The sequence below is a fragment of the Phaseolus vulgaris genome, chromosome 1, assembly GCF_000499845.2.
Source record: "Phaseolus vulgaris cultivar G19833 chromosome 1, P. vulgaris v2.0, whole genome shotgun sequence".
NCBI lineage: Eukaryota > Viridiplantae > Streptophyta > Magnoliopsida > Fabales > Fabaceae > Phaseolus > Phaseolus vulgaris.
This window is the reverse complement of record NC_023759.2, coordinates 14685495-14696819: the sequence shown is the minus strand read 5'-3', so window position 1 is coordinate 14696819 and position 11325 is coordinate 14685495. Positions and strand designations below refer to the sequence as shown.

The following is an 11325-nucleotide window of genomic DNA, read 5'->3' as shown; positions in this document are numbered from 1 at the left end:
AACAATAAAAATTTATGTGCACAAGTATATTTTAGATATTTTTTTAAGAAAAAAATGTTTTTTTTACTGATTTAAAATGTTTTGTTTTTTATTTTTATTATCATAAGACAAATTCATACCATAAATTTGAGTTTTAGAAAATTAATGTAAGAGTTCATAGTTTACATTTGTTGCAATTTTATGATTTATATGTCGTCTTTATATTTATCGAAATATTTCCAATTGATTTTAAACAGTTTAATTCCAGTATTCCATTTCTTCGTCAAACCATTTCAGTACCATTTCATTTCATTGCAACTTTATTTTTTAAGAAACTATGCATATATACAATGTTTATATGAAAAAAAAACTATTTTGACACTATATTTTTTAATCCATTTAACAACTACATATAATAATAAAATATTAGATTAAATTATTTAATTAAAATATAAATATAAATTATTAAATAAAAAAATAATAAAAATAATTGTTAGATGAGAGCGTAAATTTAGAAGAGTGTCCAACTAACATTTCTCAATTTATATCTCTTATTCTTTTGTATCTCAATTTGATACTTCCTATTTATTTTGATCTCCTCATCCATTCTAAGTCTAAGTCTAATCACAAAACAGAAATGGGGTAACAAAAAAAATGAAGGTGTGAAAGTGAAATCCATTCTGAATTGAACCAACAAGTTGATTTAATTTATCCTGTGTACAAACAAAAGCCAAAACAATTGACAAGACCAACAACCTTCACTCTGCATCTTCTAATAAAATAAGAGCATCACCAAAGCAAAACATTAGTTCATGATTTGAACATGCAGGCTACGTGCATTGCGCTGCTCCGCACAGCACGCCTTAATTAATTTTCTTTGAACATCATGCATGCATCATCTTCATCCATCTTCTTCTGCTGTTCTGGACTTTTATTTATTTTTGCTTCACAGTAAAATTAAAAAAAATATACGTAATATAAAGTAAAGATGAAAGTGGGGTAAAACGATATGTACTGTGGTGGGAATTTGGCAGGTTGGTTAATTATGTTCTTCTTCTTCCAATGGATTGGTGAGGCTTCCCATCAAACAACTCATCAATGTAAGTCTCAATGTCTTCAGCTTGGTACTTTATATACTTCTCTGTCTGTCTCCCTGGATCAAAAGTCTGGGCGAACCTCCCAATGAATGATCGGTAAGCCGGGATAATCACTGCAGAGATGGAAACCCTAAGCTCCGACTGAAGCTGCTCGTCTTTCACCACCCACGAGGTCTGCGTCTTGTGAATCTCATCGAACAACGTGTTGAAGCTCTTGAATCTCTCCTTCAGCACCGGCTTGTGCACCTTCCCATTCACGCTCAACCCTTCGTGGTTCAGACACTGCAGCACCCTGTTCCACGTCTCCCTCTGGTAGTTCTTGTGGTAGTTTCTCAGCTCTGATGACTTCTTCCTGATCCAATTGTCGCCCATCACCTTGCTCATCTCGCTAGAACCCTTTATCTTCTGCAGAATGTACCTCCCATTGTTCATCATAAAGAAGTTGCTCAGCGCCACCTCTTTGTACAGACGCGCCTTCCCCTCCAGGCTGGAGTCTAGCAAGTCCATCACCCTCAACACCTGTGTTGCGAATGGAGATGGTGTTTCCTTGTCCCAACCCCCCTCCTTTTTCTGCTCTGCAGGCTTGCTTGTTGAATCCGCACGGTTCCTCTTCCAATGCTCCATGAAAACCTGCTCTAGGGTTTCCTTGTAGTCCCCTGCTATGTTGAGATAGTTCATGATGTAGCGTGTGAGGGGGTGAACTGCGCCACCGGGTACGGCAGTTTTCGCGGTCTCCGATTTAATCTGGTTCTCCAGTTCGCAGAAAATGTAGATAGATGCCTCGCCAAGTCTGGACTTGGCAACGGTCATCTCTGTCTCCATCTCCTCGACGGACTCTTCTGGAAAGAGTCTGTCCGCGATGGGTATCACCTCGCAGAGGCTCTCGTACATGTCCAGGAGCTTGAATAGCTTCTCTCCGGCTCGCTTCGTCATGGCGGCACCCTCCGCGAAGTTGAGAAGCTGAATCACCACGCCGCGGGAGAGGCCGCCTAAGAGTCCAGCCGCCACCGCGTGGTTCTCTGCGAACACGGCCTCGGTCAGCTTCCGCTCGCCGGGGAAGTACACTGCCGCGTACTGTTTGAGCGTGTTGATCCAGGCGGGGATCATGTCCCTGGCCAGAGTATCCCACGGCACCTTCGTCACCATCTCGTCGATGCTGATCCTCTCTAACCCTAGCTTCTGGTTAATCTCCTCGAAGGCGTTCCTCCGCGAAATGATATACACCTGGCAGCACTCCGATTCGTAGCCGCCGAATAACATCTCTCTGGCGATCTTACTTAGGCTTGCAATCGTCTCCTCCGAGTACCCCGGGAAATTCGTATCCTGTTCACTACCTTCTTGTTCATGCACCAACTCTTGTTGTTCCGACGCTGCCATGTGTTGTTTTCTTTTGGTATCGATGCTGTTCTGATTATTTCCTCCGGGATCCAATTCGGTTGGGATTCTTGATTCTTCCATCAGAAACCGGAAGTCCTCCTCCAAATACGTCATCAAACGCTGGTGAATTGAGGTAATGCGGTTCATCATCGAGACTTGTGCACCGCTGATCTTCTCTGGTTCATGATCAGGATAATTATCAATCACCAATGTCATCAGTTTTGAAAACCGATTCGCGTTGTTCACCAACCACGAATCTTCCTCCGAAACCTCGCCCCATTTCGGTTTACCTTCACCTGCGTCGTATTTCATTATCTTCTCTTCAACCAGATCCAAGTACCTTTCACTGAAGTCAGGAATCGCAAAGTTCTGCGCATTTCCAACGTTTTTTAGACTCCTCACGAATTGGTCAATCTCTTGAGCAACTTGCTCGAGGCTTTGCGGAGTAGACGTGGCGGTTTCTTCTTTCTTCTGTTCCTCCTCCGCCTGACCATGCGGCGTTTGGGACGACGTTTCCGCTTGGGCGGCGGCACCGTCATGTTTAGCATCGCGAGGAGGCATCGTGTCACCGGCGTTGTGAGCGCCAGAATTCTTTGCGAGGTCATTATTCTCCATGACGAAGGTAGTTAGTTACGGAGACGACGGTTATGTTTTCCTCCTCGGCGAAAGAGGTAAAGAGAAAAGAAAAGGTGTTTAGAAGTGACAAATGCGTATGCTAAGGAGAATCATACGTTTGTTGTCTTTTGATTTAAAAAAAAAAATATAATAATTGAATAATTGTTTCTGTCCTTTTATTGTGAGGGTTGAGTGGTTGACCGTTGACGTTACTTGTTTTTTTCCCCTACGTCGTTTCGTTTGTGCGTCTCACTAACTGCGGTTCGTTGAATTGACAGCGATGGGTAGTGAGAGAGAAAAAGAGAGATGAACCTTTGCGCTTTTATTATTGCCTTGTTTGTCAGAGGCGGTGCGTAATGCGCGCCACTCACACCAACGAGCGGGTTCGGATCCCAATAAGACGCGATTACGGGTCGGATCCAAACCCGATAAATCTCGATGCTACGCGTTATGCCAAACAAAGAGTGATTGAGATTTGAGACAACACTTCAGATCCGGCTTAACAGGGAGCTGAGTTAGCTGAACTTGATAACTTCCAAAAAAAAATAAAAAAAATCGAAATTGAAGTGAGAAAGATAGAGAGAGAGTGAGAATGAGATATGGCGGAGGTAGAAAGAGGCGAATGCTGTTGCAACCGTTTCTGGTTTTGTGTGCGACGGTGACCGGTGTGGGATTGTTGATGCTGGCGCTCAGGCCGTTGGATCCTCCAATCACTGTTGATTTTCCTAGGGATTTCGAGCTCGGAGATTCGAACAGCTCGAGCTTCGATGGCGGCGGCACGGGCTTCGGCAGAGAGAAACCGTGCGCGACGGTGGAGGACATGGGGAAGGATTTCGAAATTGGTCTTGTTAAGAAGGAGACGCTGAGAGTGAGGAGAATTATCGAGGATCACTTCGTCCTGAATGGTGCTTTCTTGTTCTGCGCTTGATTTACCATTTCTGCGGCCTATGTTCTTTAATAGCATGAAAATCGTGCAGTGACTGTTTCTTTGAGTTTCTCTGTTAGGAACAAATATCAATTTTTTGAAGTTTCACTTTTAAGACGTGGAGGATTTAAATGAATATCAGGCGAGCTTGTTTGTACTTGGTAATTGTGTCTAAGTTTCTGTAGTTTGTTTTGATTGAATGTCCCAAATTTGTAAGAGCGTTCTAAAGAATGCTTTCATTTTAACATAACTTGTTTAAGAAAGGGTACAAATTATGGATAGTTGATACTTCGTAGTTTTTGTGTTTGTGATTATAGTCTGCCATTTTGGGTTTTAAGTAATTGTTCTGTTTTTTAATAAGCCGTTATTGTCAGTGTAGTTACACTTATATCTAATGTAACAAATGCATTATATTTCAGTAAAAACTTATAGAAATATTTCTAGTGTTTTCAATCATCATACATCTAGTTTACTCTCAAGACAATTGCTCAGCTGTGAAAGTATATAATTGCTTGTTTGTGGATCATTCATGACTAGTAATTGTCTAAGCTATTTTTTCACCATTTAATTTTACATCCTGTTTTTTCTGAAAATAATCGCAATTTATAGTTGCGCACTTCTCAGTGAGATTCATGGCATAAATGTGTGAATAGAAACCATGATCTTCTGCAAAAACAGTTCTTGAATCAGAAGATGTTGAAATATTTGTTACAGGTGCTTCGAGAATCAGGGATTTGCCTCCGGAGCAGTTCTGTAGTCATGGATTTGTTCTGGGAAAGACTGCCGAGGCAGGTTTTGGGAATGAAATGTACAAGGTCTTAACTGCTGCAGCACTGAGTATAATGTTAAACCGATCCTTGATCATTGGCCAAACCAGGCATATTGGTTCTTTCCCAAGCCTTTCTTTTTCATTTTTAAGAGTTAACATTTTTATGAAGAATGCATGAAGTCCTAACTAGCAGTTTATTTTACGGTTGGTTTGGTGGTATCCCTTTAAAAATGCGGCTCCAAACTCAGGGATTGTTTCTGCAAGAAAAATTCTATAGAAAACTGATATTTGAATCACTCACCCTCAGTCTTGAGGAGATACCTTAGCTACCTTTAGAGCATTTACTGTTAATTTTTTAAGCTTGTGTTGACATCTTGTTCCAAAAACAATTTGACAATATTTGAATGGAAACCTATATTTGTCATTTGACACATTAGATACGTTTACAGCCACTCATATGAAACCTAGTTTTCTACCATTGACGAACCTGAAACTGCTATGATCTTGCAATTTATTTTCTGCATTTATCTTTTCATTATCTGATTGCCACCTTGGTTGTATATTTCAGAGGAAAATATCCTTTTGGGGATTACATTTCTTATTCCAACTTTACCTTTACAATGAAAGAAATAAAACTTCTGTGGAGACAAAATGATTGTTCAAGAAAATATGGGAGGCAACTGGTTATGAGGACTGATGATTTTGAAAAGCCAGCTCAAACAAATGTTCTCTGTAGCAATTGGAAGGAATGGAAGCAACCTATCATATGGTAAAGTGACATTGTTTTTCTATTTGTTACTCTTTCAAGCATCATGTATGACTATAAACCTTTTATTTTTAGGTTTCAAGGAACCACAGATGCCGTGGCAGCTCAATTTTTCTTGAAAAATATACATTCTCAGATGAGGAATGCTGCTTTTGATTTATTTGGGGATCCTCAAGTCCTGGGATCTCAACCCAATGTATTTGGAGAGATCATGAGGGTTCTCGTTTCCCCTTCAAAAGATGTTGAGGCAGCTGTAAATTGGGCTATTGGTGGTGGGGAGAATCCTGACATCTCATTGCATATGCGGATGCTTATGAATAGGTAATATATAATTAAACTCTAATATCATTGAATTGGTACTATCATGAGGAATGAAGCTGATGAGGCCTACTGTTATATGGTCATGTTTGTTGTTATGTATTTACCTGTTCAATAAAATGTCGAGTGAGCTATGTAGTAGCATTAATAATAAGAATTGAAAATCAGAATCTATCTGATAATTGCATTGGAAAATGAAACCAAACACAGCATAATCAGTTACGTATAAATATCCCACAAACATATTAGATCATCTCCAATGGGAGTTTCTTGGAGGAGTTTCTTATCAATTAAAAAACATCATTTTAATATGGATCCAACAAACATGAGTTCTTTAAATTTGAACAGACTTACTTATATAAAGAACTTTTCTTAATTTTAAGGAATCCATGCTTGTGGGACCCACATTATAATGTTTTTATTGATAAGGAGATGTTGTAAGAATTTTATTGGAGATACTCTTAGAAGCTAAGCTTGCATTTGATATTCCTTCACAACTTATCTATTTCAACATGAATTAAATTATAATTTGGAATAGCAACTAATTGGCTTGGGATTGGTATCATTATTCTTGTTTCTTCCCCCTGTACCTACACAAGAATAGTGACTCTATATACTTGTCAGTGTATAATGCTCAATCTCTTTTTTTCCCTTTTTACATCAAACACGTCTATATTTTGTTTATGGCCTTCACTGTGGCACTTATAAGTTGTTATACTACAGGTGTGTATATGATAGGCAATTAATTTCGACATCAAGGCAATATCAGTTTTTCTTTCTTTGAAATTGTTCAAAAGTTAAGCCATATAAAAATGTATCAGAATATGTAAAACATATGCAATATATTGATGAAAAATGAACTCCTTGTTCTTATAGAAATATCCCCGTTTTTTACAGACAGACCCCTAACCACTTGTTGGACACATTTTTGTCAGTTTCTCATACACATGTATCTGACCCTCTCTTCATGAAGATGTATTCCCTCTTGGCAACTGTTAGACAATACTTGGAATGTGTGACATGGCACATAGTTTGAGATAATTTAGTTGGTGCTCTCTTTTGGGTCCTAGTATCTTTTAACCACAACATGAGAAAAAAATAGTATTTTAAATTTGGCATTGTATACAATGTATATTTTCCATCAACTCCTTTTTCTATACTGATATAATATTTTCTTATTGGGATATTGCATTTGTAATTATGATAAGAAACTAATTATGATTGATTGAAGTTGGTCATAATTAGACGAAGTTAATAAATATTAGATACTTTGGTTTATTAGGAACCACCGACACTGCTGTAGAGTAGCATGTCTCCGTCTCTAAAACTTTTTTGACACAACACTTGTGAGACACTCCTTTTAAATGCATTCAACACTCCTTTGAAATGCGTTCAACACTCCTCAACTCTGTCACAACTAATTTTATTTTGAACTCAAACACCTCTTCAACATGGCTTGAGGTGCACAAGTAAAGAAATTGAACCGTCTATTATTGGGTAAACACTGCCTAGACAGACACTATTACTATAATAGAAAAAAGTAAAAAAGAAATTAAAAGAAAAAAAATTATATTATAAATAATGCAAGACCCATTTTTGTATGCTTGTTTCCATAAGATTTAACTAGTTGTTTGAACTATTAAGATACATGTTTCTTATTTAGAATTCTATTGTGAGGGTTGTTATTATAGGGAAATTGTAGCAAATTTGTTTTTAGTGTGTAAAATATATAAATCTTATTTCTGAATTGAGATTTTATATATATATATATATATATACGTGTGTGTGTATTTGTATATGTATGTATATGTATATGTTAGTGTTCTAGTACGCCCAATAGTCCTAGATCACTTGAGATCAAGGGCAATTTAAATACACATTTCTCCTTTAACCCATTTAGGTGCTTTTTAAGAACAAAACCCTGACGAAACTCCAAGTTCCAAAGCAGACGATATCTTTGATGGGGCAATTGTTGGAACAAAATCCTTTGTCCGAAAAACAAAAGCTCTAAGAATCCCTAGAGACATATTCTAGGAACTAACTGCAAGAACACGTCTTATCTTCAAGAGACAAAATCATGTAGATGATTTTTGCAATCCTCCAACCCTGCAAGATAAACATCCTTTGCCATTTGAACCGAAACCATATCCCCATTGATGCAAGGAGAAGGGAGTTGTCAAAGAGGGATATCACAAGCATTGTGCAGAACCTGAGAAAAGGTTTGTTTTTGGGCCAAGCAATCTGTGAAGGTTTAAAGGAAGGGGCAACATCCTGTTCTGGTAGGCACCCCCAGGGTATGGCAAAACCAGACGTTGATCCCATAAAAACACCCCAACGGAGAACAAGAAAACAGTAAACTAGCTAACAAGAAACAAGTTAAACCAGAACAAAACCACCAAGCCCAACGAAATGAGAGGTACCCACCCAAATAAGCCAAGAACCTCTTAGACAAAAAAGCCAAACAGCAGGTGGGCGTGGAAAAATGGCTTAGTGAAAATCAAATTAGCTTAGCGCACGGCAATGGCAAAAGCCAAAAAAGCATAAACCAACTCCAGAAAAACAAGAAGGTCAAGAAAACCCCAGGACGCAACAAACCTGAACCAGAGGAACACTACACAAGCCCAAAACTCCAATTTTCTCCATGATCATTTTTTAATATTATTTGAATCTAAAAAATTTAAAACTTTGAATGAGAAAATTAATTGCAAAAATATTATCTTAATCTTGAAACGTTTTGTTGTTTTAGTGAACATTCAGATATTAATTATCTTGATTTGTTTTTAGAATTGAAGTATTAGGAGAATCCATCAGAAATATTCCTACGTCAAAAAATTGGATTCTTTTTTTGTTGTGTGCTCTGCTTATAAAGTATTATTAACAATAACAGTAACTGTGGAGAAAAGTTTCTTAAATTAAAATTGCTTAAATCATATCTTAGATCAATGATGTTATAGGATAAGATTGAATGGATTAATCAGCCTATATATTTAAAGTGAAATGTTAGAATTGCTTGATTATAAAACTTTTACCTAAAAAAGCTAGAATATAAAGATTGATAATTCATATTATATTAAATTTCTCTAAAAGCTTTGCCTTAGCTCCAAAACTTTTACCCACGGCCTGCCAAGAAGTCAAACAAAATATTGTTAAGTTAAATAGCATATTTTGTGCAATCTGGGGTTCCATGCTAATATTCCTATCTCTTTGACACCTTTGAGTACTCCCATTCAGCTACCAGGTAACAACGAAGAAAAGGTCTAAAGAATACATTTTAGATGTATGGACTCTTTAGCTGTTGAGGCCTTCAAACGCCATCTAACATGATATTTCTGTTTGAAGATATCAAATAACATAGCCTCTTGAATGGCATAACAGTATCTTCAAATATTCAAATAACATAAAAGACGAAAATCGGAAAAGAAAAGCCTAGCCTTATAATAAAATAGCATTGCATGCATATTTGAGACACTATCTACGTAACTACCGAATTTTCTTTTTTTTTTCTTTTTTTTTGGGATAGGAATGGGGTTCAACCTTCTTGCAGGGTGTTCTTAACTAATTGATGTTTTTTCTGTCATTTTTTAAAGGTCCATAAGAGCAGTACAGGCTGCATTACATTGCATCAAAAAAGCCATAAAGAGTCAGCACCTAATGTCAAGACCAAAGGTGGTTGTGGTGTCAGATACACCTACTCTTGTTGAAAGTATCATGCCTAATATAAGCGAATTTGCACAGGTAAGTTCTCAGTTCATGGTGTGAATCTTTTTGAGTACGACAATATGCCTCTCTTAATTATTAGTAACAATGGAAATTACTGCTATGAAATTAGAGCTGGCTATTTGTTGCAGTAAATATTTTTTCTTCATTACTCAGCTTTTTATTGCTTAATATCTGAACATGATGTTTGTGGTGGCAACTCATGTGTCTTTTTGACCAGGTTCTTTATTTTGATTATGAAAAGTTCAAAGGAAAGATCTTCGAAGGTTTGCCCAAGAAAGATTTTAGAGTGAAAGATTGGGGTCCAGCACCCAGATGGGTTGCTTTTGTGGATTTTTTTCTTGCATCTCGTGCCAAATATGCTGTTGTCTCTGGAGCTCACCGTCGTGTTGGAACTACGTATGCTCAGTTAATCGCTGCACTGGCTGCAACACGCAATCTGGGTACATGCACTGTCCTCACCCATGCATTATGTTTTTATTTGTTTCTTCAAATATACCACTGAAGCATCTGCAAACTGTTTTGTTCAGGAGCGAACTCGTCCGGTTCAAGTTTTTCATTTTTGAGCAGTTTCCAGAGTACTATGTTGACTGAAGGCTTAAAGAATCAAATTGGTTGGGGCCATGTCTGGAACAGATACGCTGGACCGTTGAGTTGTCATAACCAGACCAATCAATGTGCTTTCACACCACTTCTCCCTCCTGGTTGGTGGGACGGCCTAAGGCAGTCTCCTATTCCAAAGGATATTAATCGCCTTGCTGCCTATGGCATCCGACTGTCTGCTCTTGGCACAGTTGATTCCGATTCCCTTCAAAATCACTGTAATTCAAGGAAAAATGTTGAGAGAACCATCACTTTCAATTCGTAGCCTTTGGAAGTCACATATCTTTGTATTCTTTATGGTATTAAACATAATAATTTAGTATAGAATTTGTTGCGTCATTCTTTTTTGTTTTTTTAGTCCATCTTCTATTAATTTAAATGTAGTCAAACAAGTTTTATAGCTGTAAAAATGTAATTTTGAGAGTTTAAGTTGTTATCCGGGGTAGAAAACGAGTAAAAGAAAGAAACAGACATTCAGTTAGATTTATTGTTAGTCTAGGATGATGAGCATAATTGAACATTCCATTTAGTTGTCACTTCTGAACCCTGTTGGATGTCCAGAATTGCATCCAAGCAGTTATGATGTTCAGCAGGTAGCAAAGTCAGATGGCAATACCAGATCCGTTGGGGGTTACCGCAAAAACCTACCCATGACTAAGGACACTTTGTATGAGACTGTGGCTCACATGATTAGATGTAGATGCTGAGAGGCTGAAGCAAGTTTTGTAGGGTCTATTGCTGGAGATAAAGCAAGTTCAAGGCCGACTATACACTACTTCATAACGGACCACTTGAATAGTCAATTAAAGTTCATTTGCTACTTTTTAATATAGCTTACGTTTTTTTTATGGAATTTCAGATTCTTTTTCAAATTTTTAATGCAAGATTTAGTATTTTTGTATGCTTCTCAAGACATTATAGTGACTAATGGGAAGTGTACCGGTAGTAATCTGACGAATCCTAGAGGTTTCGGTACCAGGTTTATGTCAGAAGGAGATTAACAAGCCTAAATAGTAAGTAAACATTAGCTAATGTTTTTTTAATCATGATTCAAACATTAATACGGTCCAATAATAATGGGTTCATAATAATCATATAAATAATCACAAGTTTCGAGAAGAAGGTACGTCATTATCGAGCATTAATTGCATTGAGCACC

General features: G+C 37.6%; 2 protein-coding genes across 2 annotated transcripts; one reads left to right on the top strand and one right to left on the bottom strand.

The window, feature by feature from the left end:
* Positions 1 to 512: 512 nt before the first annotated feature.
* Positions 513 to 3192, bottom strand: LOC137813656 (exocyst complex component EXO70C2-like). Its single transcript, XM_068616022.1, has one exon. The coding sequence runs from the start codon at positions 3066 to 3068 to the stop codon at positions 1023 to 1025; it is 2046 nt and encodes a 681-aa protein (XP_068472123.1). The 5' UTR covers positions 3069 to 3192; the 3' UTR covers positions 513 to 1022.
* Positions 3193 to 3395: 203 nt separating this feature from the next.
* On the top strand, positions 3396 to 10602 carry LOC137813657 (uncharacterized). Its single transcript, XM_068616023.1, has 7 exons — positions 3396 to 3973; positions 4708 to 4870; positions 5331 to 5531; positions 5604 to 5849; positions 9434 to 9581; positions 9784 to 10006; positions 10094 to 10602. Exons 1-7 carry the CDS (start codon positions 3661 to 3663, stop codon positions 10429 to 10431), a joined length of 1632 nt encoding a protein of 543 aa, XP_068472124.1. The 5' UTR covers positions 3396 to 3660; the 3' UTR covers positions 10432 to 10602.
* Positions 10603 to 11325: the final 723 nt, after the last annotated feature.